Source organism: Rissa tridactyla, chromosome 7, assembly GCF_028500815.1.
Source record: "Rissa tridactyla isolate bRisTri1 chromosome 7, bRisTri1.patW.cur.20221130, whole genome shotgun sequence".
Taxonomy (NCBI): Eukaryota; Metazoa; Chordata; class Aves; order Charadriiformes; family Laridae; genus Rissa; species Rissa tridactyla.
In genome coordinates, this window is record NC_071472.1 from 52,975,492 (window position 1) to 53,002,828 (window position 27,337).

At 62.8% G+C, this 27,337-nt stretch overlaps 3 protein-coding genes across 5 annotated transcripts; 1 reads left to right on the forward strand and 2 right to left on the reverse strand.

Annotated features, from left to right (window-relative positions):
• Positions 1-1,516: 1,516 nt before the first annotated feature.
• TRAF4 (TNF receptor associated factor 4) lies at positions 1,517-12,233 on the reverse strand. 2 transcript variants are annotated; one of them, XM_054209720.1, is made up of 7 exons: positions 12,155-12,233; positions 5,023-5,074; positions 4,566-4,670; positions 4,312-4,473; positions 3,351-3,512; positions 3,122-3,277; positions 1,517-2,612 (listed from the first exon to the last, which is right to left on the reverse strand). In XM_054209720.1, exons 1-7 carry the CDS (start codon positions 12,211-12,213, stop codon positions 1,980-1,982), a joined length of 1,329 nt encoding a protein of 442 aa, XP_054065695.1. In that variant the 5' UTR covers positions 12,214-12,233; the 3' UTR covers positions 1,517-1,979. The 2 variants fall into 2 exon arrangements, with proteins under 2 accessions (XP_054065695.1, XP_054065694.1); XM_054209719.1 differs by lacking the exon at positions 12,155-12,233 and adding an exon at positions 7,678-7,889.
• Positions 12,234-13,296: 1,063 nt separating this feature from the next.
• On the reverse strand, positions 13,297-25,983 carry NEK8 (NIMA related kinase 8). 2 transcript variants are annotated; one of them, XM_054209718.1, is made up of 15 exons: positions 25,894-25,983; positions 23,262-23,467; positions 21,983-22,215; positions 21,096-21,227; positions 20,695-20,903; positions 20,208-20,287; positions 19,463-19,644; positions 19,076-19,226; positions 17,969-18,045; positions 16,660-16,777; positions 16,212-16,362; positions 15,817-15,980; positions 15,431-15,589; positions 15,098-15,256; positions 13,297-13,436 (listed from the first exon to the last, which is right to left on the reverse strand). In XM_054209718.1, the coding sequence occupies exons 2-15, from the start codon at positions 23,395-23,397 to the stop codon at positions 13,408-13,410; spliced, it is 1,980 nt and encodes a 659-aa protein (XP_054065693.1). In that variant the 5' UTR covers positions 23,398-23,467; positions 25,894-25,983; the 3' UTR covers positions 13,297-13,407. The 2 variants fall into 2 exon arrangements, with proteins under 2 accessions (XP_054065693.1, XP_054065692.1); XM_054209717.1 differs by lacking the exon at positions 25,894-25,983 and adding an exon at positions 23,871-24,309.
• Positions 25,188-27,272, forward strand: TLCD1 (TLC domain containing 1). The gene is made up of 4 exons (XM_054209721.1): positions 25,188-25,428; positions 25,570-25,652; positions 25,954-26,036; positions 26,504-27,272. The coding sequence occupies exons 1-4, from the start codon at positions 25,232-25,234 to the stop codon at positions 26,897-26,899; spliced, it is 759 nt and encodes a 252-aa protein (XP_054065696.1). The 5' UTR covers positions 25,188-25,231; the 3' UTR covers positions 26,900-27,272.
• Positions 27,273-27,337: the final 65 nt, after the last annotated feature.

Below are 27,337 nucleotides of genomic sequence, written 5' to 3' on the forward strand. Positions count from 1 at the left end.
GGCTGGCACTGGGCACCGGTATGGGCTGGCTCTCGACACCAATATAGGCTGGCACTGGGCATCAACAGGGGCTGGCACTCGGCACCAGTACGGGCTGGCACTGGCCACCAGTATGGACTTGCATTTTGCTCCAGCGTAGGGCTGGCAGCAAGGAAGAGTATGGGCTTACACTGGGCACCAGTATGGGCAAGAACTGGGCGTCAGTAGGGGCTGGCACTGGGCACCGGTATAAGGCTGATACTGGGCACCAGTACAGGTTGGTGTGGGGCATCAGAACAGGCTGGCACTGGGCACCAGTTTGGAGGGCACGGGGCACCAGTATGGGCTTGCATTTGGCTCCAGTGTAGGACTGGCAATGGCCACCAGTATGGGCTGGCGCTGAGCACCAGTACAGGCTGGCAATGGGCTATACTGGGCACCAGTATAGGGATTGCACTGGGCACCAGTACAGGCTGGCAATGGGCTATACTGGGCACCAGTATAGGGACGGCACTGGGCACCAGGACAGGCTGGCAACGGGCTATACTGGGCACCAGTATAGGGACGGCACTGGGCACCAGTACAGGCTCATGCTGGGCACCAGTTTGGTCTGGCACCAGGCTCCAGTTTGGGCTGGCACTGGGCACCAGCATGGGCTGGCATTTGGTTCCAGTGTAGGAATGGCGCTGGGCACCGGTATGGGCTTACACTGGGCACCAGTACAGGCAAGGACTGGGCACCAGTAAAGGCTGGCACTGGACACCTGGGGTGGTGGGGACACAGGGACCCCTGGTCGAGATGGCATGGGGACACTTGGGTGGCAAAGGAGGCTCGCCCCATGCCCCCATGGTGCCCCCCCAGCCCAGGGGACGTGCCACCACCCTGGGCACCACCAGCCTCCCCCCTTCCCCCCAGTTGGGCTGGAACCCACCGGGGGGGACATTCCTGGGGCAGGGGGGACACACACCCCGGCCCCACTGTCCCCCCCTCCGGGGCTTGCTGTGGCCGCAGGGTGCAGCTAATTAGGGGCTAATTGTGTTAAGCCGAGTCGGCACTAATGCAATTGTGGGATTAGTGCAGAGACAGCGACACCCCCCCAACACACACACACCCCCCCACTGCCAGGGTGATTTTTGGGGGGGACGACACACACCTGGGGCCTGATTCAGCCGGGCCCACCCCAAACTGCCCCACTGTCCCCCGCCATTGCCTTGTCTGCTCCGCAGCCCTGCCTCCCCCCGCGGCTCTAATTACCCCAGAGCTAATGAGGGGCCGGGGGGGGGGGGGGGTTGGATGCTGCAGGACAACAGCACCCCAGGGCTGGTGACACCCCCCCCACCCCCTCCCCGACACCGGCGATTACCGAATTAACCGTCTCCATCTGAGCCCGTCTGCTGCGGGATGTGGGTCAGGGATTACCCCCGCTCCGCGCCCCCCCCAGCCCCCCCCGAGGTGCTGGGGACAGGGGTCCCCCCCGTCCCATCCCCAGCCGGGGGTGGGGGAAGGAAGGAGGTTCAGGCGGCCGTAATAAATACAAGAAAAGTTTATTGAAAAAAAAAACCAAAAAAAACCAAAAACCAAAAGAAGAGGCGGGGAGGGGGCAGCGGGCCCCGGCCCGGGGTAATAAATAACAACCGTGCTCCCGGCGGGGGCGGGGGGGGGCACCAGCTTACAAAATATGGCTCTGGGGTCCCTAGCGAGGATGGCGGGGGCTGCCGGCCCCTCCTCGGTGAGGGGCTTGGGGGGCCCAGCCCCCCGGCACCCCCGGGCACCTGAGAAGGGGCTGCAGGGGGTCCCGGCCCCGGGGGGTGGGGGGGGACGGGGGGGAGCAGCCCCAGCCCCTGCCTACCTGAGAGCCGCCGGCTGCGGCCGCCGCGGCGTCCCCAGAGCAGGGCCACCGGCTGCGGGCAGGGGCTCAGCACCATGTGGGGCGTCCCCCCGGGGCGGGTGCCCGGTTCACGTCCTGTCCCCCCCCCGCCCCGTCCCCGGGACAGCGGGGCTCAGGCCAGGATCTTCTGCGGGATCTCCACGGAGGCTTTGATGAAGATGGCGTTGTCCCGCACGTAGTTCCGCTTCTTGATGTCCTCGTGGGAGATGAACTTGGGGTAGCCGAAGCCCAGGGTGCTCTCGTCCAGGGAGCTGCGGGAGACTCCCGGCTTCTGGAAGTTTTTCCAGTTGGGATCGGGGTGGAAGGTCTCGGTGATGTGCTGGGGCTTGGAGAGCGAAGGGTCGCTCTGGTCCAGCAAGGAGAAGGTGACGCGGTAGGAGAAGGGCCACTCCAGCAGGTTGTCGTACTCGCCCGGCAGCACGCGGATGTAGACGGAGAGGTGGCTGCTCTCCCCGCTCCCATTCCCGTTGAGGAAAGCCGAGACCTGGAGCTTGTAGCCGTACTTGTGGGTGTAGAAAGGGGGGCTGAAGAACTCGTAGTTGCTGCGGGCTTTGGCCTCCTGCAGCTTGCGGGCGTAGTCGGCGATCTTCCAGATGAGGGTCCCGTCGCTGCTCACCGACAGCTCCTCCACGTCCCGCCGCAGCTCCAGGATCTCCTGCCGCTGCCGGCTCACCAGGGCGCACACCATGCCCAGGTGCGCCTTGGTGCTCTCCTCCAGGTGCCGGCCCATGGCCAGCTTGGGGCACTGCGGGGACAACGGCACCGTCAGCCAGCACAGGACAGCGTGGGGACACAGGGTGGGACAGGACAGGAGAAAGACGCCACAGGGATGTCACGGAGATGGCGTTGGGGCATGGGGGTACCGGAGCAGGATGGCACGGGGATGCCCTGGGGACACAGGGAGGCCTGGTTGAGATGGCATGAGGACACCTGGATGAGATGGCATGAGGACACAGGGATGCCATGGGGACAGCGGGACACCTGGTCGAGATGGCATGGGGACACAGGGACACCTGGTCGAGATGGCATGGGGACACTTGGGTGGCAAAGCCACACGGGGGTGAGGCAGGACAAGGACGGGGACACCACGGCGCTACACGGATGGGACAGAGAACAGGGGCACCACCGGGGATGGGTCAGATGTCAGGGCAGAGGTGTGGGGATGCTGCGGGGCACAGGCATGCCATGGTGGGGATGGCACAAGGATGCCAGGGGAGGATGGGGACACTGGCACAGGGACGGGGACGCACTCACCCGGTGCTTGCAGCCGGCTTCCTTGAAGGGACACAGCAGCATGGCCGTGTTGCAGCTCTCCTTGAGGTGGGTGGGCACGTCCTCCCGGGCGATGCTGGGCGTCCCGCACTGGTTGGGGCAGGGCACAGGGTACCGGGGACACTGGTACTGGTGGTTCTGGGGACGGAGAGCGGCCGTCAGATGGGGCCAGGAGCCGGTGGGACGAGAGTCCCCGTGGGCCCCGTCTCACCTGGATGGTGTCGAAGACGAACTCCTTGGCGCAGTAGGTGCAGGGCTGGGTGCGCTTGGGGCACTCGGCCAGGGCGTGCTGGGACAGCAGGCGCCGCATCATGCGGGCCCCGCACTTGTTCTCGCAGTACACGCTCTCCTGGGGACACGTGCCCTGGTGGCCCTGGGGACCGCGGCAGCATCGTCACCCTCCGGCTGCCCACACGGGCCAGCCCTGCCAGGGATGGGACCACGCGGTGCCCCCCCATAGTGTCCACCACCCAGGCTCTCTCCCCAGGTTGGGCTCCCCCCCATAGTGTCATGCGCTGTCCCCACGGCTAGGCTGTGTCCCCCATGGTGTCCCCCACCCAAGCTGTCCCCATGGCCAGGCTGTGTCCCCCCATGGTGTCCCCCATCCAGGCTTTGTGCCCACGGCCAGGCTGTGTCACCCAAGGCGTCCCCCATCCAGCCTCTGTCCCCCGTGGTGTCCCCCATCCAGCCTCTGTCCCCATGGCCAGGTTGTGTCCCTCACGGTGTCCTCCATCCAAGCTGTTCCCATTGCCAAGCTGTGTCCCCCATGGTGTCCTCCATCCAGGCCCTGTTCCCATGGCCAGGCTGTGCCCCCGAAGGCGTCCCCCATCTGGGTTCTGTCCCACGACCAGGTTGTGTCCCCATAGTGTCCCCTATCCAGGCCCTGTTCCCATGGCCAAGCTGTGTCCCCATGGTGTCCCCCATCCAGGCTTTGTGCCCATGGCCAGGCTGTGTCCCCCATCCAGGTTGTCCCCATGGCCAGGCTGTGTCCCCACGGTGCCCTGCAGCCCATCTAGGTCCCCACGTTGCACCCCCAGCCTGGCTACACCCCCCATGATGCCCGCAGCCAGCCCACGTCCCCCATCACACCCCTGCCAGCTGTGTCCCCCGCAGTGTCTCCACCACGGCCATGAACGCTGGCATGGTGGCTCCCCCCGGCTCCGGTTGCCTACCTCGAAGGCCTCCCCGGTGAAGTCGCTGGCGCAGAACTCGCACTTGACCCGGCGCTTGGGGCAGCCGTGCTGGACGTGCTCGGGCAGGTCGCGGCGGCTCAGCTTGGCGCTGCACCGGTTGGGGCAGGGGATGACGTTGAAGCCGCAGGTGCCCAGATGGGCCTGGGGGAGGGGGGCATAGAGAGGGTGAGGGGGCAGCCGTGGGGTGCACCCTTGGCCCCTCCCCAACACCACACCATCCTGCCGGACCCTACCTGGAGGTGCTTGATGAGCCCGGTCCAGCGGCAGCCCTCCTCGCTGTGGATGCAGCGGATGGCTAGGCTCAGCACCTGCGCCTCCAGCTCCGGGTCGGGGTAGATCTGGGGAAGCGGCACCGGAGGATCAGCATCCCGCACCGGGTCGCAGGGGGGCACGGGGACCCCCCCCCACCCCACCCCAAGCCCAGCAGCTTGGCCGGCGGCCGCAGGCACGCTGCCCGGGGGCCGGATCCCCCCCACCGGCACACGAACAAGCGTCCTTTGTTGGGGGTGGGTTTCCGTTCCCCGGCCCCGCGGCACAAAGGGCTCTTGCTTCCGCGCGGGCGCCCGTGCCAGGCCGGCGCGGCTGTGCCAGGCGGGTGTGCGGAGCCCGGGGACAGCCCCTTGGTGGGGGACACAGGTGACGGGGATGTCCCCTTGGAGCGGGAGTACCCCGTCCACGTGCCAGGCTCACCTTGGCATAGTCCAGGGGCAGCTGGTCCTCCGGGCACTTGAAAACACCTTCACTGCAAGACACAGAGAGGGGTCAGGATCACGCAGGGCTGGGGGATGCAGAGTCACCGGTGCCATGATGTCCCACGGGGTCCCCCGCCATCCGGCCAGAGGACATCGGTGCTGCCCCTCTGCCGCCAAGCGCTCGCCGCGCACCAAATCCAGCCGCGGCCCTCGGGGAGCCGCAGCCCTAATCCTGCTCCATCTGTCTGAGCTGGGAAATGCCCCCGCCAGACAACCCCCGGGGCAGCCCCCCCCTGCCCGAGCCGGGTATGGCGGCCGCGGTCCCTGGGGGCCTGGGCCAGCCGCCGTGAGCGTGGCACCATCTGGAGCCCCGGCAGCCCCCTCGCCCACCCCGGCCCCCCCAGGATTAAGGCAGGGTGCCGGCAGCTGGCTGGGAGCGGTGCCGGCAGGGGACACAGGCACCCACAGCCCCAGGTGCTGGGGCCCAAGCGGGGGTGGGGGGGGGACAACAGCTGGGCGCCAGATGTGCAGCCCGGATGCACAGCCCCCGGGGCTCCCGCTCCACAGGAAATGGCCCCACCAGCCACCGCGGTGAGCCGGGACAGGGGACAGGCAGCCATCCCAGAGGGGTCCCCATCCTGCTGGGCCCCCAGGATGGGGTGCTCTACTCGAGAGCCGTCCCCAGGCTGGGAATGGTCCCATTAAACCCTGACCTCTGGAGGGATGAGGATAGAGCTGTGACGTGGCTGGCCAGGAGCCACCATCACTCCAGCCCCCACGACACCGTGCCCGGGGACAGACACGGGTGGCACCCCATACGCCACCCCTGATGCACATTGGGGTGGGAGGCCGTGGGTGCTGCCCACAGGGACACACAGCAGGGACCCCAGGGCTCTGGCGTCCCCAAGGTGGCTCCGGACGAGGCCGCCAGGTCACCCTGCCCGCGCGCAGCCCCTGCACTTCTAATCACCGCATGCCCTTGGCAGGCGCCGGCGCAGCCTCCACCGGGGCTGCCAAAGGGATGCGAGACGGCGCGACGGAGCCAGCAGTGCCACCCGGCACGTGCTGGCCTGGGATGGCCGGGCACGGCGCGGCGACACCCCCTGCGGCCACCAGCCCTGTGACGGCGTGCCAAGGGACCCCCAGGAAAAACCATCCCTGTGCTGCGGGGTGCCAGCCCCACGGGGCACGGCCACATCCAGCCCTGCCACGTGCCCAATCCGGGTGTTTCCATGGGAGTCACCGGGTACCCACTGAGATAAGCTGCTCGCGGACGGGGCCGGGCACCCAGCCCTTTCTGGGGAGCCCATGGCTGCCGTTGCCCCACGGCTGGCATCGTCCCAGGGCTGGCATCACCCTGCCGCCTTTCCAGGGGCCGCGGGCCCTGCCTGCACCCCGCGTGCGGTGTCGGGGTGCCGGAGCTGGCAGGGGGAAGCGGGAGGGTGACCCGAAGCCAGCGCCTAATCCCTGACAAAGCCTCCCCATTCCTCACGCTCGGCCGGGCAGGGAATGTGCTGAGGCAGCGCCCGGGGGGGGACCGTCCTTGCCTCTGACCTTCGCGGCGTGTCGGGGTGCAGCGAGGTGACGGGGCAGGGGACCCCCTGGCACACACACACCACCCCCCCGTACCCCCCCCCCGCCCCCAGCGGGGCTGGAGGGCTCAGCCCAGGAGATCCACAAACCTGATCCGCTGCAAACGTCGGGGCAGGGGGTGTCTCGGTGCGGGGGACCCCGGTGTCCGGCCGCCCCGGTAGAGCCGGGGGTGCCCGCGGGGCGGGTGCGGGAGGGGAGCGGAGGCGCTGCCTGGCACCGGCCCCGGGGAACGCCCGGTTTCGTAGAAACCAGCCAGTGGCGACCGTGCCCGCGGGGCCCCCCGGCCCGGGCAAAGGTCTCCTCGGCGGGGCGAGGCGCAGCCGGAGGCGGTGGCGGAAACCGGGGCCCGGGGTGACGCTTGGCACCGCCGCACACCCGCCCCGGGGGAGGGCACGGACACCCCCTCGCCGTGCTGCTGTGGAACCTTCGTCCCCGCACCGGGCACGGTGGCCAAAAATCAGCCCCGGTAGTCAAAAAACAGCCCCGGTAGTCAAAAAACAGCCCCGGTTGGCTACCAGTACCTGGGCCGGGGCTGCCAAACCGCGGGGGGGCGGAAAGGGCCCCGTCCCCTCGCTCCCAGCGAGCACCCACGGTCGGGTCGCGCTCACCCGTGGGCACGGGGGTGGCCGGACCCCCCTTCCCCCCCTCCCCGGTCTCTTCCTCCGGCGGGGCCGGGGCAGGAAGGGGTTAAGCACAAATCTTTGTAAACGCTCGAAACTCGCCGCTCCGGGCTCCAGCCGGCCCTCCTCTTCCTCCTCCTCCTCCTCCTCCTCACCGAGAGGGGCCACGGGCCGCTGCACCCCGCGGTGCGGCTGTCACGGCCCCGGGCGCGCCCCCTCCCCGGCCCGGGGCTCCCCGCACCCCCGGGCACCCCGCAGCCCTCCCCGGGGCACCCGGGTCCGACGGGGTGGGAGGGTCGGGGGAGAAGAATCACCTACTGCCCCCCGGTGTGCGGACCCCCGGATCGGGGGGTGACGGGGGTGACTCTCTGGGGGGCGGGGGAAGGGGTGCGCGACATGACGCCATGTCGGGGCGGCCGTGGCGTCCCGTCGGGGCTCACCTGAGGAACTCCTGCAGGCAGGTGTCGCAGAAGCGGTGGCCGCAGGTGGAGACGCGGACGGGCTCCCGCATGGGCTTCCCGCAGAGCGGGCACAGCACCCGCCGCCGCGGCCGCTCCAGCAGCTTGTAGTCGTAGCCCGGCATCCCGCCGCCCCGCTCGCCTCCGCCGCTCCCCGCTCGCCTCCGCCGCGCTCCCTCGCCCGGCTCCGCCCGGGGGCCGGACGGGGCGGTGGAACCGGCCTGACACCGCCCCGCGCCCGGGGCCGGGGCCGGGGGCCGGGCACCGGCACCGCCTCCCTCCCGGCTCCGCCTCCCCGCCCCGCTGCCACCGGGATGGAGCGGCCCCGACACCCCCGGGGCTCGGGGGGCAGCGCTTCGGGCAAGGCACGTCCGGCGGGGGTTGGGACCCACCGCACCGGGGACAGGCACCCTGGAGGGTTTGGGACCCCCCCGTACGGGGGACAGCCACCCCGGGTGGTCTGGGGAGCATCACACCGGGCACAGCCACCCGGGGGGAGTTTGGGACCCACCGTACTGGGGACAGCCACCCCGGGGGGTTTTGGGACCCACTGCAGCGGGCACAGCCCCTCGGGGGGGGGGTTTGGGACCCACCGTACTGGGGAAAGCCACCCCGTGGGGTTTTGGGATCCACCGCCCCAGGGATAGCCCCCCTGAGGGTTTGGGGAGCATCACATCGGGCACAGCCAGCCGGGGGGGGTTTGAGACCCACTGCAGTGGGCACAGCCCCTCCGGGGGGGGTTTAGGACCCACCACAGCGGGTAAAGCCCCCCCGGGGGTTTGGGGAGCATCACATCAGACACAGCCACCCCAGGAGCTTGTGCACAACCTGCAGAGCCCCCCTTGCCCGGCCACAGCCTCCCCTGGCCCAGGGCCGGGCTCTGGCCCCCAGGGTGGGGGCACACACCATGCTGTCCTCGCTGACCCCGTGTCCCCTCCTTGGCAGCGGGGTGTCCCGGGGGTACCACACTCCCGCACACAGCCGCTGGGGGGGACGGCTCCCGCCCTCTCCTCCTGCAGACAGTGCCCCACATCCCAGCCGGCACCCACGGCAGGGTCTGGGCTGGGAAACGAGGCAGCAGGACATGGAGGGTCTGCCCTGACCCCCCCCATATGGCGCAGGGACAAGGGGGACTGCACACTCCCATGGCTTCGTCTTGCTCTGAGCTCGCACCCCAGGGCTGCAAGGCAAGAGCATCCCTCCGGCCCGCAGTCTCTAACCTCTGAGCAGGGGCTTGGAAAAGGGAGAATAAAAGAAAAAAAAAAAAAATCCTGTCTGGCTCCAGCCCCCACTTCACTCTTTCAGAAACCGGAGCAGCATATGGGAGTATTTGCCCCTTTCCCTAGAGATGGAGAGGAGCAGATGACAGGCTGCGAGCATGTGTTAGTCCCACCAACGCGCGCTCCAGCCAGCTTCCCATTAAGGGCGGCAGTTGCTCCAGACCCAAATGTTAGCAGTTTTCAATTAGCAAATGGCAGAGGAGAGGGATTCCTGGGGGACACGCTAAGCAAGTCAAGCTCTATCACTTGTCACTCAAGGAGCTCACGTTACTCTTCTCCCCGAGAGGCTCTGCTTAAAATAAAATCCTCCAGCAGCCCGGGGGCGGGGGGGGAGAAAGGCGGGCAGCCTGCCCGCTCTCGCTGCCGGAGCCGCCAACAAGGGGACGGGTGGCTGATTTCGGGGGTTACCCTGAGGGATAACAGGTTACCCTGCCACAGCCTGAGCCGCAAACAGCTCCTGACACCCAAATAGCGGGGAAGCTTGTACCGGAGTATGTCGAGCATGAACAGCCACCGCGGGGGTCTTTTCCGAGGGATGCGACTTAGCCGTCAGCCTGCTCGGATGGGGGGAGAGCAGCGAGCTAAACTTTAACCAGCTCCCAGAGAACCTGGAAACCCAACGCGTGAAAACAAACGACGGTGGGCAACGTTCAGAGAGCAGCGGGGTGCACCTCCGGGCTGCCGTGGGGGTGACAGCCTGGGGTGGCGATGCTCTTGGCTCGGTTTGCTCAGAGCTGTGACCCACCCCCCCCCAGGGCAGGATCTATATTCAGCCCCGCTGTCCATCTGGTTCTGCCACTAAGTCACCGCAACGCCCCGGAGCCAGGCTCCCCTCCCAACAGGAGAAAGGCGCTGCCCCAGACACCCGCCCCGACACGCTGTGACACGGCCCTGTCTAAAAACCGTCCCTGGACACCGCTACGGGACCGGGTTCCAGCCAAAAGGACGAGCCCTCGGCCCCGTGTGTCATTGTCCCGGGGGGCCGGGGGGGACTCCCCAGGGCTCCCCCGCAGAAGGCATAGGACGCAGCACTGCTGCCTGCTCAGAAAGCCTGCGTCTCCAATGACAGGCACAAAACAGCCGAGTTTTATCACTATTTACTGCTTCTCTTTGATGTTTTAAAAATTTTTCTTCCCTAACCCTCACTAAAGAGCACCTCCGCTAATTAGCCAGGAGCTGACAAAGCCATCAGAAGGCGCTGGCAGTGCCGGCAGGACGGCTGGGAGGTGTCAGACCCTGCAAACAAAGATGCCCTCCTTTTCCCCTTCTCCCTAACACCCTCCTCGCACTCAACATCACAGCCAGGCGTTTGTCTCACACAAAGGCGACGCACAACCTCCGGGCAGGGCAATTCCCTTTGTACAGGCGATATGTTCCCCGTCCCCCCCATGACAGGTCAGTCCTTGAATCCATCTGGGCTCGGGGAGGCCTCCTGCCTTCTCCCCCCAGCCTCTCCCTGCCCTGCGCCCCTGCTCTATCCGTCTGCCTCGTGTTTAGACCGGAGGGAGAGAAAACCAGCGCTCCGGCTTCTAAAGAAGTGAAGATGGAGCGTTTCGCCCCAGGGAAAGGAGCGGGGAGAGTCTTCTCCCTGCTTCTGGGGACTCGTGGCCAGGGAAGGCGGGGGGGGTAAGGGCAGCGGGGCGGCTGGACAGACGGACGGCAGCCGCACTTTCTGCCAAGCGTCGTGGGAACGGGGATACGACCACGACAGAGGTGCCGGAATCAAATCAAAACAGCTCCGGCATCAGCAGGCGGTTTGGGCTGTTTCCTGCTGACAGCGGTGGTCCCAGCTCAGCAGGACGTTACGGAGCACGGGAACAGGGATGGGCTTTCCCTGGGTGACAATGACCAGAGGGGACCCGCACCCGTTGCGATGCACAAGAGCAGGCAGCCTCGTCCCCGCGTCGCCTCCCCTGCCCGCTCCCTTCCTTAGCAGGAAGAGCCACGGCGATGCGGCTCATCCACCACCGCCTCGGCGGGACGCGGGAACAAAACCAGGATAAAGGGAGAAGCCCTGAGACCTGCAGTTTTCACCGGGAGCTTCTGCAGGGAAACAAAGCAGCAGACGTGAGGAATGCAACTGGCCTATTTGCCCGGGCTGCTTTCTGCCTCCGGCAGCGCGGACATGCCTCGGCTTGTCGTTTCAAGAGCTATTGTTGCTCGGGGCTGGGGGCCTCTTTGTTTCCTTTACCCTTTCGCCAGGCTTGGTCACAGCCCGGTATTAAATTATTCAAATCATCTTCGCTGGGCTTCACAGCTGAAATGCTGCACCGAGCGCACAGGCTGCAAAATCCCGAGGGCTCTCCAGCCCTCGCCACGAGCCCCCAACCCAGCACAAAGCACGCTGGTCCATACTGGTTCCCCCTGCCCGGCGCGAAGGGTCCCGATAACGTGAGCTTGTGACGCCTCCAGCCCCAGCGCTGCCGTGCAAAGGCATCATGAAGCCATAAAACAACCCACCTAACGCCAGCGGGCTCACCCCTGGATTTGGCAGCCCAGCTGGAGAAGGGGGAGCCCAGCTCTTGGGGCTGCACGTGGCCCTTGGAGCGGTGGCGTTTTTGGTGCCACCATTGACAAGCTGAAGGGTGGCAGAGCCTTCTGTCCTGCCTGTCCCGAGCTGCCCCTCGGCCCTGGCGAGGCTGTAGCAGGAAAACCAGCCCCTTCTTATGGGCTATAGAGTGAGGGGAGCCCCGAAAGCCGAGCACGACACCGCCAAGGGAAATCTGGTGCTGCGGGAGCTGGTGCTGCCAGCTCAGCGCAGGGAGGAGAGGCAGCAGCCCAGAGGGGCTTCGAGGCAATTTAACCCAGCCCTGCAATTATTCTGGTGCCCAGGTTGTTCTGGGAGAGGAGAACACCTTCCCCTCCACCAAGACCGGGCTGCCGGAGCCGTCCCCGTAACCTGCAGCACAAAGCCAGTGCCAAGGGACTGGCAGAGCCTTTGAATGCAAGTCGGCTTCCTGGGATAGCAGGGTGTAACCGCCTGCAGAGGCAGCTCCACAAGAAACAAAAACGGCAGGGAAAAACCCATGCACCCACCCCGCCAGGAGCCAAAGAGGGAGGCCGCGTCTGCAGTCAGGGCTGCACCCGCCTCTCCCGGCTGGACGGGACCTGCTCCCTTCCCCAGCCGGAGCCCGGGAGGCGAGGGAGGAAAGAGCATGAGACCTGCAGAAATTCATTACCTTTCACATGACAGAGGGATCAGTCGGCTTCTACCAGAGCCCGTCGAGGTTTCCCTCATTGAAAACAGGAAAGAATCACAAAAATAATTAGAGAGATTTCATCTCAGCCAGCTTATGAAAGCACTGACTTTATACACAACAGATTGGCAACAGCACAAAGATGGATGTGAAAGGCAAGAGCATTTGCAATGTCAGACAGATCAGAGACAGAAGCTCATCAAAAAATGGCCCAGGGCAGATTTAAGTTAAAAAAAGAAAAGAGGAGGAGAAAAAAAGGAAAGGAAACGACCCTTCTGGAGATAAAAACCATAACTCCTGCCTGTGACATGGTGATATGCCCCCTCCCGCCTGCAGAAAGGATCCCTGGTGAAAACTCATCATCTCCCTGGAGAGATCTGGGTTAAAAAACTTCAATTAGTGACAATCACTGGCTGTGTTTTGCTGCCTTCCACTAGCTCAGCTGGGAGCCAGTGAGCTGGTCAGCAACAGGATTTAGGGGCCTGAGGACAAACGTCAGCTGGAGGATCCTCCGATGAGCTCCGGGGGCCAGGGGAGGCTGTAATTGGAAAGCGCCAGGCAGCATTTCGGGAGAGCGAGCCGGGCTGCGCCGCACGGAGATGCTGCTCGTGCCGGGTTCAGCCAGCCGCGCAGGCCAGGACCCTCAAAAGCGTGATGAAGAGCTCAACAAACGGGCGAAACGTTTTAAGGGGGGGGGTGGTGGTGGGAAAGGACAGACTTCTCTAATTAGAAAAGAGGTTTGCACTTAGTCACCCAGCATAACGCCTGGGGCCCTAACTCCAGACGCTGCTGTGCAAAGGCTGACAGCTCTCTCAGACACCGAGCTGTCAGCCTGGGCTTTGTAACCAGAGACAGTTTCCACGGAGGAAAACAACCTCTGTGCTCCTCACCCTTCCACACAGGCACTTCTAGCGGGGAGGGGCAGAGCCCCAGCGTGACCCCCTGAACACAGCCCCCCGAGCTCCGGGGACGTCTGCCCCACGGCAGCAGCTCTCGGGCACTGGAGGTTCACAGTGACCCGCGTTGATTCGGTAAGTGAGACCGGCTCCGGTTCCGTGGGAACCATCGTTAGGAGCTCCCTGTTTCCAGACCGCAGCGGAGGAGCTCCCGTGTTCGCGGACGCGGGTCCGAGCCAGGCCGCAGCGGGCAGCAGCGAGAGGACAGGCATGCCGGGCAGCCAGAGGTGCTTCCACATCTGCACGACGAGGCTGGATATGGCCCCTCTCAACTCAAACTCACTGGGCAGGCGACTCTTCCACGGCAGCTGAAACACAAAGGGCAAGGACCAAGAATAAGCTGGAAGCCACCATTTCGATGAAGCTACAGTGAGGAATGCCCTGCCCCACACAGGCCAGATACCGGACAGATGGGCACCGCAATACCTGTCCCGCTACCCTAGGAAGCATCTGCAAGGCCTCGGGAAGAGGCAATGCCCAGCACACAGAGCCCAAGCAGGAGGAAATGCAATCTTTTGACGCTCGTGCCCTCCTCCTCCTCTCCAGCACGCCTGGCTTCTCCCAGTTATTCCTGTGTTTGCAGTGAGGTTGAGAGAAGGGCGCAGCAGCAGCCTCACGATAAAGTGGGCAGAAGCCCAAGCCAGTCAAAACCAGCGTTGGCTGCACGGGAGGAAACCGCAGAGCGGTGGAGAACTGCTGCCCCAAAAGGTGAAGCACCGCTCGCCTGTGCCAGCACCCTCTCCGGGCCAGATCACAGCCAGAGCTGACAGCTGCAATGACATCAAATGTGTCACCGGCTCTTGTGTTCTCTTTGGAGAAGTTTCTAGGCAAACCGAGCTGTGTGAAAGCCCAAAATCAGATCTCAGCTTTTTACAGAGCTCTGGATGCGCTCCGGTTACTGAGGAACGCTGGAGCAGGCGAGGCTGCTGCCCCGACGCCACTACTGCTGAGTTTGTACTCCCGGTACTGGCGAGTTGAGGTTTTGGACTGGGCAGTGCAGAGGGACAGCAGTGGGGCTACAGTGGGTGCTACGCACTCAGTCTCTGCTCTTACACTGCTGCAGGTGGGAGCCCAGAAACCAGCTGCCACGGAGCGCGGGGTGACTCCGGCAGCGGAAGGGGAGAGCAGCCTGCAGCCTTCCTGCAGAAACAAAACCCTTTTACTCCCGTGACAAATGCCCTACTTGTTCCCGAGCCCGGGGACTCAGCCATTCCCTCTCCCCTTCACATGGCAGCGCGCATCACGTGAGAGCTCGGCGCTCACAGGGGAGGAACGGGAGCCACGGCTGATTCCGCTGCGCTGGGGCAGTCAGCCGGGCCTCCTCCCCTCCGGGGTGTAATTAGCCTCCTTGAAGTGGGCTGGGACTGGAATCCCTCAGCCCAGCACTGAGGCCATAATCAGCCCGGCAGAGGAGGAAGAAAGGCCCCTCCAGCAGTCTGGGCCAGGCTCCCATCATACATCCAGGCAACGGAAGGGCAGGTCACCCCATGGGCACGTTTTAACCATGCAACGATGCCGCCTTTGGCCCAAGCAGAGAAGAACCACAAAACCATCGCTATCTTTTCCAAACCACAATGGAAAGCCAGCAGCCAAAATGACGCCTCAAATCTCAGCTTCTATTTCAGCAGCACCAATTAGAAAGCTGCTCTTTTAGGATACTCGGTGGACAGCCCGCATACCAGCTCCCACCGCCCACAGCTTGGCCACTCCACTTGTCTGGGAGTGCACAAGACCATTTCTGCTGTCCCTCTGCTCTCACAGCCCAGTGGAAGTGGCAGTTTCACAGTGCTGCGTAGCAGAAAGGGAATTTTTATGGGTTTTGAGTTATTTCTGTTCATCTACAGCTCGAGAGAGAGTAGAATAACACAGAGCTTATGTGCCAGGGTGAGTTGGTACAGCTCCGGTCACAAGGCATTGTGTCTGGCTGGGCCCTCATGACAGAAATAAGAGTAACAAAGCCTCTACTCACGCTTTACTGCCAGCAGCGTGTTCCCGTGGCAGCAGGCTACGGAGGTCACCAGGTATGGATGCGTCTCCTCCAGCTGCACTGGCCTTGGGGCTCCCGTTTCCTCATCCTTCCTGCCCAGGCGTCCCCTGGCTCCTTTCCCCCATGTGCACACCTCGCCGTCTGCAGGAGGATATATACCCCTTGCTGCACACAGAGCTCACCAGCAAACCAGCCTCCCATCTCCCCAGTACCGCCCTGGGCTATCTCCGAGGCTTGCCTTGGCCACAGCATGGACTGTAGGCAGAGGAAAGCCAGGGTGTGCTGCAGACCAGGATACAGGGGCTTCAGCCTCACCTGCTCCGATGGCCACGGTGAAGGCATCCCCACAAGCCACCACGGTGACCTTCATCGCCTGGAGCCCCACAACCAGGTGGGGGACGCGGCTGTTGCGGCAGGAGTTGGTGCCCAGCTGCCCGTGCTGGTTGCTCCCAAAGGTGTAACACTGACCAGAAGCTGAGAAGAGACAAGAGAAACAACTAATGCAACAACAGATGATGCACTGAAGCCCCTGAAGCTCTTTGCTGTCTACCATGCCGAACCTCCTGCTCCACAGAGCTCCAACACGGGGAGCAGGGTGCCTCATAAGCCTCTCTGAAGCCTCTGCCCATGGGAAATGGAGCCAGGAGGAGGACAGTGAAAACGCAGGTCCCCCCTCAGGGATTTGGACACACACTCCTCACCTGTGACTGCAGCCGAGTGCGCTGTACCGATGTCAGCACACACAATTGGCTCATGGTTCAAGGGGGCTGACTGGGCACAGGTGAACACGGTGGCTTCTTCCACCTGGTCCTCTGGGGAAGGCTCTTCTGCTGAGCTGATCCGATCTAGGCCCAGCTTGTTACACCTGCACAGAGAAAAGCACAGTTCAGCGCTGGACAAATGCAGCCTGGCACAGATCCCGCAGAGACAAAGCCTGCCCTAGCATAACCACACCACCGGCAGCAAGATGCTGGGGAGCAGGATCACACAGAGATGTCTTCTAGAGCCCCTTGCTCCCTCTTCCTGGGCTGGACACAGATGGACAGTCCCAGGAGGCTGTAGGCAAGCTCCGGAGCACAGACCCTCACCCCTTTACCTGTTGCTCCCACAAGCAAGAATCTGGTTCTTCACTGTGAGAACCATGGAGGAATCGATGCCGCAGATGACCCTCTGAGCCTCATGCTCCAGCGGGACTGTGACCTGCTGGGGGGAGTTGTGGCACTCCAGGGTACCCAGCCCAAGCCGACCTGGCAGGAGGAACAAAGCAGGACACAACTGATGGCAACACACAAACTGAGCAAACCCCATTAGCAATAGCATCAACATAGCTGCCGCAAGAGCCCAGCCTGGGACCTATTGCCATAGAAGGCAGCGAAACCCAAAGCAGGGGGGCCCTGGTATGCGGTGAAGCAGCTGCAACTCTTCCACACCCACCTAGCCTGGCACATCTGGAGAGGACTGTGGGCAAGCGGGGCCAGCGAGGGGAGTGGGAACAGGCAATGGAAAGCACAAGCCCTCTGTTTTGCAAAGCAGACATCTCTTACCATTATCCCCCCTGCCCCAGGCAAACACTTCCCGTTCATTGGAAACCGCCAGGACGTGAGACGCGCCACAGGCCACCTGCACCATCTCGTAGCCCAGCAGGGCCTCCACGATCTTGGGCTGGCAGGGGAAGAGCAGCAGCCGTCAGCCGAGACCTCCCACCCTGCCCGGCTGCTCCCATCCCTCCCACCCGGCCCCCCCAGTCTCAACACAACGCTGGCAGCATCCCAGTTTTCATCCAACACAAACACCAGAGAATATCTTTTTTTTTTTTTTTTGTTCCAAACAGTCTTCAAAGGGTTTAGAGACTACGTGCACATAGCACAGAAGATAATGCAAACATCTCTGGGGCGGAAGAAAGCGAGAAAGCAGCCAGCACAACGGTTTGGAGAGGGAATAGGTTCAGCCGAAGGGTTGGGATTCGCCCCCCTGCCCATGTGGGGAGTGCCAGGGGCTGTTAACGCACGCTCTGAGCAGGCAGGGGCTTGGTGCAGGATGCGTTGGCTGAAAGGCTCTTGTGCAGAGGAGCTGCGAGCTATCGGCTACATATTCGTTAGGGTGTGGAGGGACCGGGATCTCCACATTTCGCCCAGCCCCTGCTGTGACCTGCTGTTAGATCTGACACCCCGCCATAGCGAGTCTCATTCTCATTATCTTCTTCAATGAAAAGCACCATTTGTTGAGACCTGGCTGCTGCTCCCAATTGGTCTCCCCCCGCCTCCCCCCCAGGCAATAAGCACCGAGCAGCTCAGCTCCGGACCGAGCAGGAATGGAGGAGCAAGCTGACCACAGTGACAAATGGCAACCAGTCCCCAGGCTCGGCTGGAAGCCATCGGCTGCTGCCACATCCGAGGGCAGGCAAGGAAGAAGCTGGAAGGGAGCGACTGGGCCCTCAGCCCCAGTGCTCCGAGCCAATCGGAAACGCACAGCTCTTCTTTAAATACTGGCTCTTTTGAAAAATAACTTTTCTCAGTGAACCCTGGCAGCTGCAGGCCAAGAGTGAAGCAGGCAGGTGTGTGATTGGAGGCAGCCTCCAAGCTGGGTGCCTGCCAACAGCAACCACAAGGCAGCTCTTGACTTCCCCCACGCTCAAAGGGATCATTGTGTAGGGGGGGGAAGAGAGAAAGAGAGAGGCAGGTTGGGTCTTTTAAAACCCGCAGTGACAGGGGGAGGAGGGGGAGAGCGTCGGATGCCGGAGCACGCCTGGGATGCACATCCCTGGAGCTAGGATGAGCCTTCTCACATGGTGCAGAAGGCACGATCCATCCTCTACCTTGGGGGAACAAGGCGCCCAGCACCCTCACGACAAACCTGGCTTACGTCCGTGAAGTTTCCGTGCCCCAAACAGCCATTGCTGCCGCTGCCGAAAGTCATGATTATCCCCCTGTCTGGAAAAGCAGAAAGAAGTCATGTTACTGGCACACGTGAGGCCCTGCAAGGCACGCACAGCCCGTGGCTCCCAGGACAGCGGCTCTGCTTGGACCCACTCTGACTCATAACTTGCTGGGGGGGGCTAGAGGCCTTCAGCGAGCTTCCAGAGAGCGGCAGCTTCAATGCACGGTGACAACTCACCAAAGGAACAGCAGATGATAGGAAAGCGCTGAGATAACATTATTGCAGCTGTGTGCGCAGGAGCTGCTAACTCCACAGTCTGTCGAGGTGTTAAAATACATGGAGGCACTCACTGAGCAGCCGCCCAGCACAGGGGTGGCAGGAAATGCCATGGGGAGGTAGGAAAAACACATGCCTACAAAGTTTGCCAGTTGCATATCTGTCATTTGCTGCCCTGATCCCCAGCAGAAGTTCAAACAGGGCTCGGCTCCCAGAGGACCACTGGGAGGACTTTGCTCCACAAACACGGCCTCAGGCTGGTGCGCATGCTCCACTCCCAGCCAAAACGCCTCCTGACCCACTCTAAGGGGGCTTCAGACCCTGCCTTCCTGCAGCTGAGGACAACCGGCCACGCAGGAGCTCATGCTGACTCCTCACTGCAACGCCAGTCACCGCTGGTCACTGCTGGTGTCTGTGTCACACTCACAGAGTATGTGACAGAGAAACCCTGAACTTCCCAGACACTCCTCACACTGCAGTCCCCACTGTACAGGCCAGTTGTGGCTTCAGGTGACCAGTGCAGCCAGGACAACAAACAGGGGTGATCTGTGGCCCTCCCCACACCACAAAGACCTCTGGGACCAAGCTGACCAGTGTGGCATCATAAGAGGACCATGCCTGCCATTTCTGACCCCCACCCGATGTTACGTGAGAGGCCACAGAGGCCTTTGTGTCACGCCAGCTCAGTGCATCTCTCGGGTTCCTCTCTGAGCAGGCTCCCCAGGCAGTCACGCTGCATTTGCAGGCCAGCTGCCATGCAGAGGCGTCTGGGACTCAGCCGAGCGAAGGCAGGAGGCAGCAGCTCACCTGTGAGGCAGGCTGTGAAGAGATCACCGCAGGACACGTGCTTGATGGTCACGCCAGACTGGCCCTCCAGAAAGCGAGACACAAACTGAGGCTGGAGCTGCTCGGTGGCTCCTGGGAGAGAAGGGCCTCCCGCAGCACCCATCGGAGGAGCCTGGCGGAGAGAAGCCATGTCAGCTGCTGCACCTCTGTGCAGCAAGAGCTGGGTTGGAGAACTCAGATGCGCCCCTTCCCACAGGCTGAGGAGCGTTACCCGCACTCCGGACTGGACCGTGGTCCTGGGGGACACAGCACCAGGGCCTACGCACTGAGCAGAAATATCTCCTCCTCAGAAATCTCATATCTGAGCCTTTCACGGCCACTACCTGCCCCAGTTGCCTTATCACTCACCTCCCACATGATGAGCCGCCCTGATTTGGTGACCCCAGCCTTCTGCGTCCTGCCAGCAGAGACCTGCACCACTTCGGTGTTAAGCATGGGCAGGCGCAGGGGGGTGGTGATCCCGCTCCCCCAGGTGTAGATGGACGACAGCGGAGGAGGGATTCCTGTCCTGGCTGAACCACCTCGAACACCTGTGGGTCAAAGAGAAATTGTGAACACAGAGCTCTGACTCTCTTCCCACAGGAGGAGAAATGACAGCAGCCACCCAGTCTGGGTGCCAGCAGAGCTGCCTGCCAGCCAGCAGAGCCAGACCAGCACCGGTCCAAGGCTGGCAAGGGGCTGCTGGGGAGCTCCCAGCCAGGGCTGAGAGAAGCACATGGGAACGGCTCTTTGTATTTTATCCCAGAATTGGGGGAAGTGGCACCACAACAGATCTAGCTAATTGTTACCAGTGCCAGCTGCACTGCCCAGCGCTGCCACATCCTCCCTCAGCACCCCCAGCTGGTTCTCAGCCTTTGCTGGGAACAGCAGAGACTTGATTCAAGGGTTCAAAAACCTAGAAGAGGCAGCTGGAGAAAGAGCGCTGCTTGGTCCCCAGAGCCAAGGTGCCCATGGGCTCCTCCAGGGCTCAAGGAAGTTGAAGTCTCTTAACTTCCTCTCTCCAGATGCTCGGGTGCCTCTCTGATCCCCTGACATCCAAGGGAAAGGGTCCTTCCAAATGGAGCTGTGTTGAACACACCGTGCCAGGACTCACCCCTGGGCCTGGCACTGCTCACTCGTCCCCCCGTCCGGCTATGGGTCACTGTCGGCACTGGAGCCAAGGGCTTTTCAGGCCTGCCAAAACAAAATTCAGTCCTTAATGTCAGCTCGACCCCAGAGGTCCTGCAGAGCCCTCAATCACAGTCTGGGCAGAGCTACAGCATAAGCCATGGCTGAATAGCTCACAGAATTGCCTCGGTAGGTGCTTTAAACCACCTGAGAGAGGGGAGTTGGCATTAGTTTGCTTCCCCCTGAGCTCACAACTCTATTCGCTGTTACTGTAATGACAAGCCCACACCTGCCGTGGCCCCGAGCCACTGGGCCAGGCTCGGCCCGCAGCAGCTGCACATTGGGTAACGCAGGAGAGCTGCATGGGGACGACGCTCTCTTCAGAGCTCCTAACAGAGCCAGTCAGCCGGTCAGACACGTTGTGGGCTGTGGCAGCCTCTCCCAAGGGACACTTAGGTGGCAGAATCACTTGCCTTCTCATTTTGACACTGCCTACATCGGTGTAGAGGTTCAGAAGGGGCCGAATGCAGATGGCCTGGGCCATGATCTCATTCAGCTGGGGCCGCTTGGAAGGATCCAGGTTCAGCATGCTGAGGATGAGCTGGCGCAGGTCGGGGCTGTATCTATCCGATATTGGGGCAAACGTCCCGCTCATGATCTTCAATACTAAGGCAGGAAGATTCTGGAGAGAGAACGAGAGAGAGACATACAGTGGCTGGGCAGTCAGAGGTGAGGCCAAGGAGCAAGAAGTTCTCAGCACTGCCCTCTGCCTTCACACCTCCAGGCTCAGTGAGAAGAGTGATCCAAGCATACATTTTCACCTCTGTAAGAGGCCACGGCTCCCTGTGCTACATGTAAACCCTCTCCCTCTTACCGCAGCTTCAAAAGCCCTCTTGAGGCTGGCGAGTTCGTACAGCACGCAGCCCAAAGCCCAGATATCACTCTTCTGGTTGTAAGGCTTCCCTTCACAGAGCTCTGGGGAGATGTAGCACGGAGTTCCCACAACCTAGAAGAGACAAAGAAATTTACCGTGATGCTGTGAAACTGGGGCAGCGAGGTGGAAAGAGAAAGGCTCAATTTAGAGCCCAGTGCGCAGGCTGGCTAGAGCACCACCAACCAAAGCTTAGCAGAGCTGAGCTTTTGTTCTCTGGTGTCAACATCTGCCTGACAATCTCAGTAAAAAACACGCAGATTTGCTTTTCTGGTGACCTCCCTTCCACATACAGAGATCACCTCTAATTTTGCTCCTATCCACTTGAGAGAATCAGAGCCCAGAGCAACGAGCGTGATATAAACGTCTAGTCAGATTAGACCAGGTGGCGAATGATACCCAAGTCTCAAGCAGAGAGAGGAGATTAAGACAAGGCAGAACGGCGGGGCACGGGCAGGAATTCAGTTGCCAAGTACGTGTCAGACGATCCTGCAAACATCACCCCTCCCACTGTGACAGTGGGAGGAACTCTATCTACCCTCACCAGTGGGTCCAGACACCTAGGCTCTCCCAGGCATGGGCAGGCACATCTTTCTCACGTTTTTGCAGCCCACAGAGCTGCAACAAACTTGGGCGTGAAGACAATCAGCCTGTATAAACTTCAAGAAGCAAAGCAGCACTGTGGCACGTGGATGTGGCCTGCTGCAAGCATGCTATATCCAACCTCGCTGCCTACAGCAGCTTCCAAGAGACTACTGTGAGCCAAGTCCCGAGTTTCCAGCCTGCTGCCATGGTGGTAAGTAGCTCCCCTGCAAAGCCAGGCCACCCACCGTGTAGGCTTTACTCTTGCTGCTCAAGATTTTGGAGATGCCAAAGTCTCCGATCTTGACAATCATGCGATGTTTGTCCAAGAGGATGTTCTGAGTCTTCAGGTCGCGGTGCAGGATCTGCTTGGTGTGCACGTGGTGAAGAGCCAGGAGGATCTGCACGAAGAAGTGCAGGATGGTGTCCTCATCCAGCAAGGAGTTACAGCGCTTATGAATAAACTCTGCTAGCGTACCCCCTGCAAAGAACAACAAAGAGCTATCGGCAAGGGTGGCTGCACAGGGCAGCACAAACCCAGCCTAAAAGCCCAGGGGATTTAGCCATGGCATCTTAACAAGCCAAGCGCATGGGAAAAAGCACGTCCTGGTGGGACACGCAGTGTGTTCTCCAACGCTCCCGAGATGTTGCGGAGAACAATGGCAGCACAGTTGGTGGGACGAAGAAACAGCGAGAGAGAAGTTATTGTTGACATATTGTCAAAGGCAGCAGGAAAAGAAACGCTAAAATTACAGCTCTTGGAGGAGAACATAAACCTCGATGGCAGAACAAGATAAGCCTGTTCTGCAAAAGAGAATTCTTGCAGTCCGAGAGGCCACGTGGCACGGAGAGGCCCCTATCAAGAAGGGGAGGTCCAGATTCAGGGCTCCCGTACAACTTTTAACAAACCTTCATGCAAATGTTGATTTAATCTTAAACTTCACAGCAAATTTCGTTAGAAATCACACCTTCCCACACAGAGCTGTGGGACCAACAGCGTGGCCGAGAGCTGACACAGGGAAACGTATGTGAAACCTCAGCCAAGGGCAGATGGTAGCGCATTTATCAGGGGTGTTAGAAATCTCTTTGTTTTGGATATGATTAGAAGGCATAAGGCATACAACCACAGAATTACAGAATGGTTGAGCTTGGAAGGCACCTTGGGAGGTCCTCTGGTCCAACGCCCTGCTCAAGCAGGGCCACCAATAGCAGGTTGCCCAGGACTATGACCTATCTTTTGAGTATCTCCAAGGATATCTCCACAGCCTCTCTGGGCAACCTGTGCCAATGCTCAGTCATGTGGCTCATGGTCAACTTGGTGTCCACCAGGACCCCCAGATGCTTTTCTGCAAAAATATCTGTTCAAGAGAGATGTGTTTGGATTCTCTAGGGGTCCAAAGCACAGGATCTTTACTAAAGAGCACAACACGGGGCCACAGCAGCCTGACCCAAGGAGAGCTGAGGGCTTGGCATCCCCCGGACCTGCCAAGAAACCAGCCACAGGGGCTGGGGGAGACCGGGGCCCACCTGGGGCATACTCCATGGCGATCATGAGTGCCTTGTCCTCCAGGAAGTTCTCGTAGTACTCGATGACGTTGGGGTGGCTGAGCAGCTTGAGGACCTGGCACTCGTTCTGTGCTGCCAGCCGCTCGTCCTTGCTCATCTGCTCCACCGGGATCTGCTTCAGGATCACCAGCTTCTGGTCGGCCTTGCGCAGGCACAGGTGCACAATGCTGCGGGATGGGGACAGGGCCTCAGCGGGGGGGGGTGTGGGAAGGGCCTGGCCACCATCCTGGGGTGACACATGGCCCCTGTCCCCCCCGTTGCCATAGTAACAGTGCCTGCAATCCCCCCCCCGCCGGGTGTCACACACCCAGTACCGTGTCACCCCATCGCCATGGCAACAGCCAGGGCCTATCCTCCCCCCCCACCAGGGTGCCACATGCCGGCTGACCCCCACGTTACCATGGCGACAGGGCCCGTGCACCTTGTTGCCATGGTAACCCGGCCTGCGGTCCCCCACCCCACCCCGCGGTGCCATAGGCCCGGCACCCCCCATTCCCACGCGTTGCCACCCTAAAAAGGCATGGAGACCCCCTTTCCCCCCGCCCGGTGCCCCCCCGGTGCCGCCCTCACCCGAAGGCCCCTCTCCCCACCACCCGGATCCGCTCGTATTTCTCCATCACTGCCCCGGCCGGGCCTGGGCTCCCCCCGTCTCCATGGAGACACTTCCGGGAGCCGCTACGGCGGCCGCAGGCGGACGAAACACCGCGGGCCGCGCCCGTTCCGCCCCCCCGCCATGTGTGTAGGGCCTGCGCGGGGCGCGGCGGGAGAGAGGGTAATGGCACCCCGAGGCGGCCTGGATGAGCCCCCCCGCTTGAGTGGGCCCCCCGGTGCCACGGGGAGCCGGGACGCCTGTGGCAACACCGCGGGAGAGGGGTTTGGGATGCCCCGAGCCTGCCCCCCCCGCGCCGGCTGGGGGGTCCCCGCAGGACACCCCGCACGGCCAGAAAGCGGCGGTGCCCGCAGCAGCCTCCTGCCCCACAGCCCCGAGTCTGGGGGAGCACCCATCCCGGGGTGGCTGTGCTGCTGAACGGACAGGGACAAGGGAGCCGGATCCCCTCCTTGCCCCCCCCCAGCCCCGCTATAGACCCCCCAGGACCACCACCAGCCCCGCTGGGGCCGGCCATGGTGGCGTGGAAAGGGGGGGCCGTGCCCTACACCCAGGGCTGGCTGCCCCTGTCGCGGCGCGGGGGACAGGGACGGCGGTGGCAGTGCCACCAAGGCCATGCCACGTGGCCATGCTGCCATCTAGCGACACCGACTCACCGACGGGGGCGGGTAGGGACCACCCCCCCCCCCCGCCAGCCAGCGCCCAGTGTCCTGCACTGGGGCGGTGGGGGGCAGCAATGGGGCAGGACACCCCCACACGCAGGAACCCGCACGCACCCGTGTCGCGGTGCCCACAGCGCCGCCCTCACCCCGCCCAATATTGCGGAGGAGCCCCCAACATTCCCGGGGACCCCCGCCATGTCTTCGCGGGGGCTGTTTGCGGGTGCCCCCGCCAGTTTGGCGCCAATTTTTTTCCCGGGAACAGCGGTTTTCCCGCCACCCCCGGCGCTACAACACCCCCCCTCCCCACTCCCACCACCCCCCGGGGCGGGCAGCCACGCGGTGCCCGGCACACGCACACGGTGGCCCGGACAGATGTGCGGGGCCCAGGCCAGCTGTGCAGCGCTGGGGCAGATGTGCGGGGCCCCGCAATCCGACGGGGGGGCGTGGTCAGATGGAGGCGTGTACCACGGAGGCGTGGTCAGAGAGGAGGCGTGGCTAGGGAGGGTCCATGTCCAATAGGGAGGCGTGGCCCGGGAGGGGGCGTGGTTAAGGACTGGGCAGTCCAATGGAGAGGCGTGGTCCGATAAGGGGGCGTGGTCAGTAAAGAGGCGTGGTCACCATAGCCCCCGCCCCTCGGCCCCGGTCGGCCGGAGCTGGCCGCGATGGGCCCGGGCTGGCGGACGGCTTCGGCGGCGCTGGTGGGCGGCAGCGTGGCGATCTTCGGGGGGCTGCGACGAGCCGCGCTGGCCCTGCCCCGGCCCGACGCCGTGCGGAGCCGCCCCAGCCGCGTCTGGCGTTGGCGGAACCTCCTGGTCTCTTTCGCACACTCTGTGCTGGCTGGGCTATGGGCCCTCTTCAGGTACCGGGGCCGGGGGGGAGGCGGGCAGGGGCACGGTGCAGAGCGGGGGCTCCTCTTCCCTGGGGAGGCGGCACTGGTGGTCCCCGTGTCCCCTGTCCCAGCCTGACCCCCCTTCCCGCCGCTCCTCTCCTCTCCCCTCAGCCTCTGGCACTCCCCGGAGCTGCTCTCCGACATCCAGGACGGCTACAGCGTCTCAGGGCACCTGCTGGTCTGCTTCTCTTCAGGTAAGGAGCCAGGCAGGGCGATGGCTGCGGCCACCTCCATGGGTTCTGCCCGCTCCCTCCTCAGCCTCACCCGGGATGAACGCCTGGAGACTCCCCGTGCCTCCTGCCTTAATCACAAACAAGCATGGAGCCTGCAGGCTGCCAGCCCCCCGGGGCTCAGCCCTCTCCCCATGCTCAGCCAGGGCGGAGGCGTTTCTGACACCTAGAGCACAGTCACGCCACCCTGCCCCCCCCCCCTTACCTCAGCGGGTGACGGTGCACAAGCTGGACCCCACCTCAACACTCTCCCCTCGTCCCGCAGGCTACTTCATCCACGACAGCCTTGACATCATCTTCAACCACCAGTCCCGCTCATCCTGGGAGTACCTGGTGCACCACACCATGGTGAGTAGGGCCCTGGGGAGGCGAGGGGCCAGCACAGGGGGGGCTACCACGCACCCTGGGGCTCAGCCCGTGCAGGTTTCGCGTGCTACGGCGGGGCAAGCCAGAGCCCTTCCCTCTGCCTCGCCCTGGCTGCCAGGTAGGTTGAGCATCAACAAGATGAGGGCGCCCGGGGGGGCAGGACGTCTGCCAGCATCGGCTCCAAGCACCAGGAGCCAGGCAGGCTGCCACGCCGGGCAAGGGAAGAGCCAGAGGCTGGTCCCAGCTCCCCACGAAGGGAGATGTGACTGGACCCGGGGGAACTGGCTCTCCGGACTGGTTTTCCCTTGGCCCAGGTGCCTGGGGGGGCTGCTGGGATCTCTGGGTGGGGGGGGAACAGCGCTGCGTACACCCAAACCTGGACGGGGAAGGACTCACCTTTCCCACGGCAAGGAGAGCTGACCTTTGCTGTGTGTCTCCACCACTCCCAGGCCATCTCTGCCTTCGTCTCGCTCATCATCACGGGTCGTTTCCTGGTGGCGGCGATGCTGCTGCTGCTGGTGGAGGTGAGCAACATCTTCCTCACCGTCCGCATGCTGCTGAAGATGAGCAATGTGCCTTCCCCGGCGCTCTACGAGGCCAACAAGTACGTCAACCTGGTGATGTACTTCGTCTTCCGCCTGGCGCCTCAGTCTTACCTCACCTGGTACTTCCTCCGCTACGTGGAGGTGCAGGGCCAGGGTGCCTTCCTCACTGCCAACCTCCTGCTGCTCGACGCCATGATCCTCATGTACTTCTCCCGCCTCCTCCGCTCTGATTTCTTCCCCTCTCTGCGCAAGGGCTCTGCGGGGAGAGACGTGGATGGTGAGAAGTTTCTGATAGACTGAGACGTGCGTGCCGAGGGGGGACCCGGGCTCCGGCTCCTGGAGGTCTTGGGCTCTCCAAACCTGCTCTGATGTGCCTTAGGGCTTGCTCCCTGGCCCCGGGGCCTGCCTTCACCCGCTCTGCTGCCTAAAAGCGCTTCCCTGCTGGACCAGCCCGACAGCCTCGCCAAGCCGCGGGGACACCGCCGAAGCCAGGGGCATGGCCGATGGAGAAGCAGCCCAAGCCGGCTTCCACGCAGGCAGCTGGAGGGCCAGGGGTGGTTGCGTTTCGCAGCTGATGGCCTGAGAGGGTTGCAAGGGAAAGGGACGAGTCCCTCCCGTGGTGATGTTGGGTGTTATGTGCATTAAAATCGGTCTGTTTACTGCTGCCGCAGCACGCCTGGGCTGGCTTTCCTGTGGGGCAGAGCAGAGTTGGGGGGAGGATGGTGAGGGGGACAGGGG

Bases quoted from the DNA above. Each gene is read 5' to 3' on its own strand.
- TLCD1 (XM_054209721.1), top strand. From the start codon at position 25,232: ATGGGCCCGGGCTGGCGGACGGCTTCGGCGGCGCTGGTGGGCGGCAGC. The intron at 25,653-25,953 runs GTAAGGAGCCAG...CTCGTCCCGCAG, and splicing joins GCTGGTCTGCTTCTCTTCAG to GCTACTTCATCCACGACAGC. The intron at 26,037-26,503 runs GTGAGTAGGGCC...CACCACTCCCAG, and splicing joins ACCTGGTGCACCACACCATG to GCCATCTCTGCCTTCGTCTC.
- TRAF4 (XM_054209719.1), bottom strand. From the start codon at position 7,820: ATGCCGGGCTACGACTACAAGCTGCTGGAGCGGCCGCGGCGGCGGGTG. The intron at 4,474-4,565 runs GTAGGGTCCGGC...CCCCTCCCCCAG, and splicing joins GGCTCATCAAGCACCTCCAG to GCCCATCTGGGCACCTGCGG. The intron at 2,613-3,121 runs GTGAGTGCGTCC...TTGTCCCCGCAG, and splicing joins AAGCCGGCTGCAAGCACCGG to TGCCCCAAGCTGGCCATGGG.
- NEK8 (XM_054209717.1), bottom strand. From the start codon at position 23,917: ATGGAGAAATACGAGCGGATCCGGGTGGTGGGGAGAGGGGCCTTCGG. The intron at 23,468-23,870 runs GTGAGGGCGGCA...CCCATCCCGCAG, and splicing joins GTGGGGAGAGGGGCCTTCGG to CATTGTGCACCTGTGCCTGC. The intron at 20,904-21,095 runs GTAAGAGGGAGA...TTCTCTCTCCAG, and splicing joins AGAGGGCTTTTGAAGCTGCG to AATCTTCCTGCCTTAGTATT.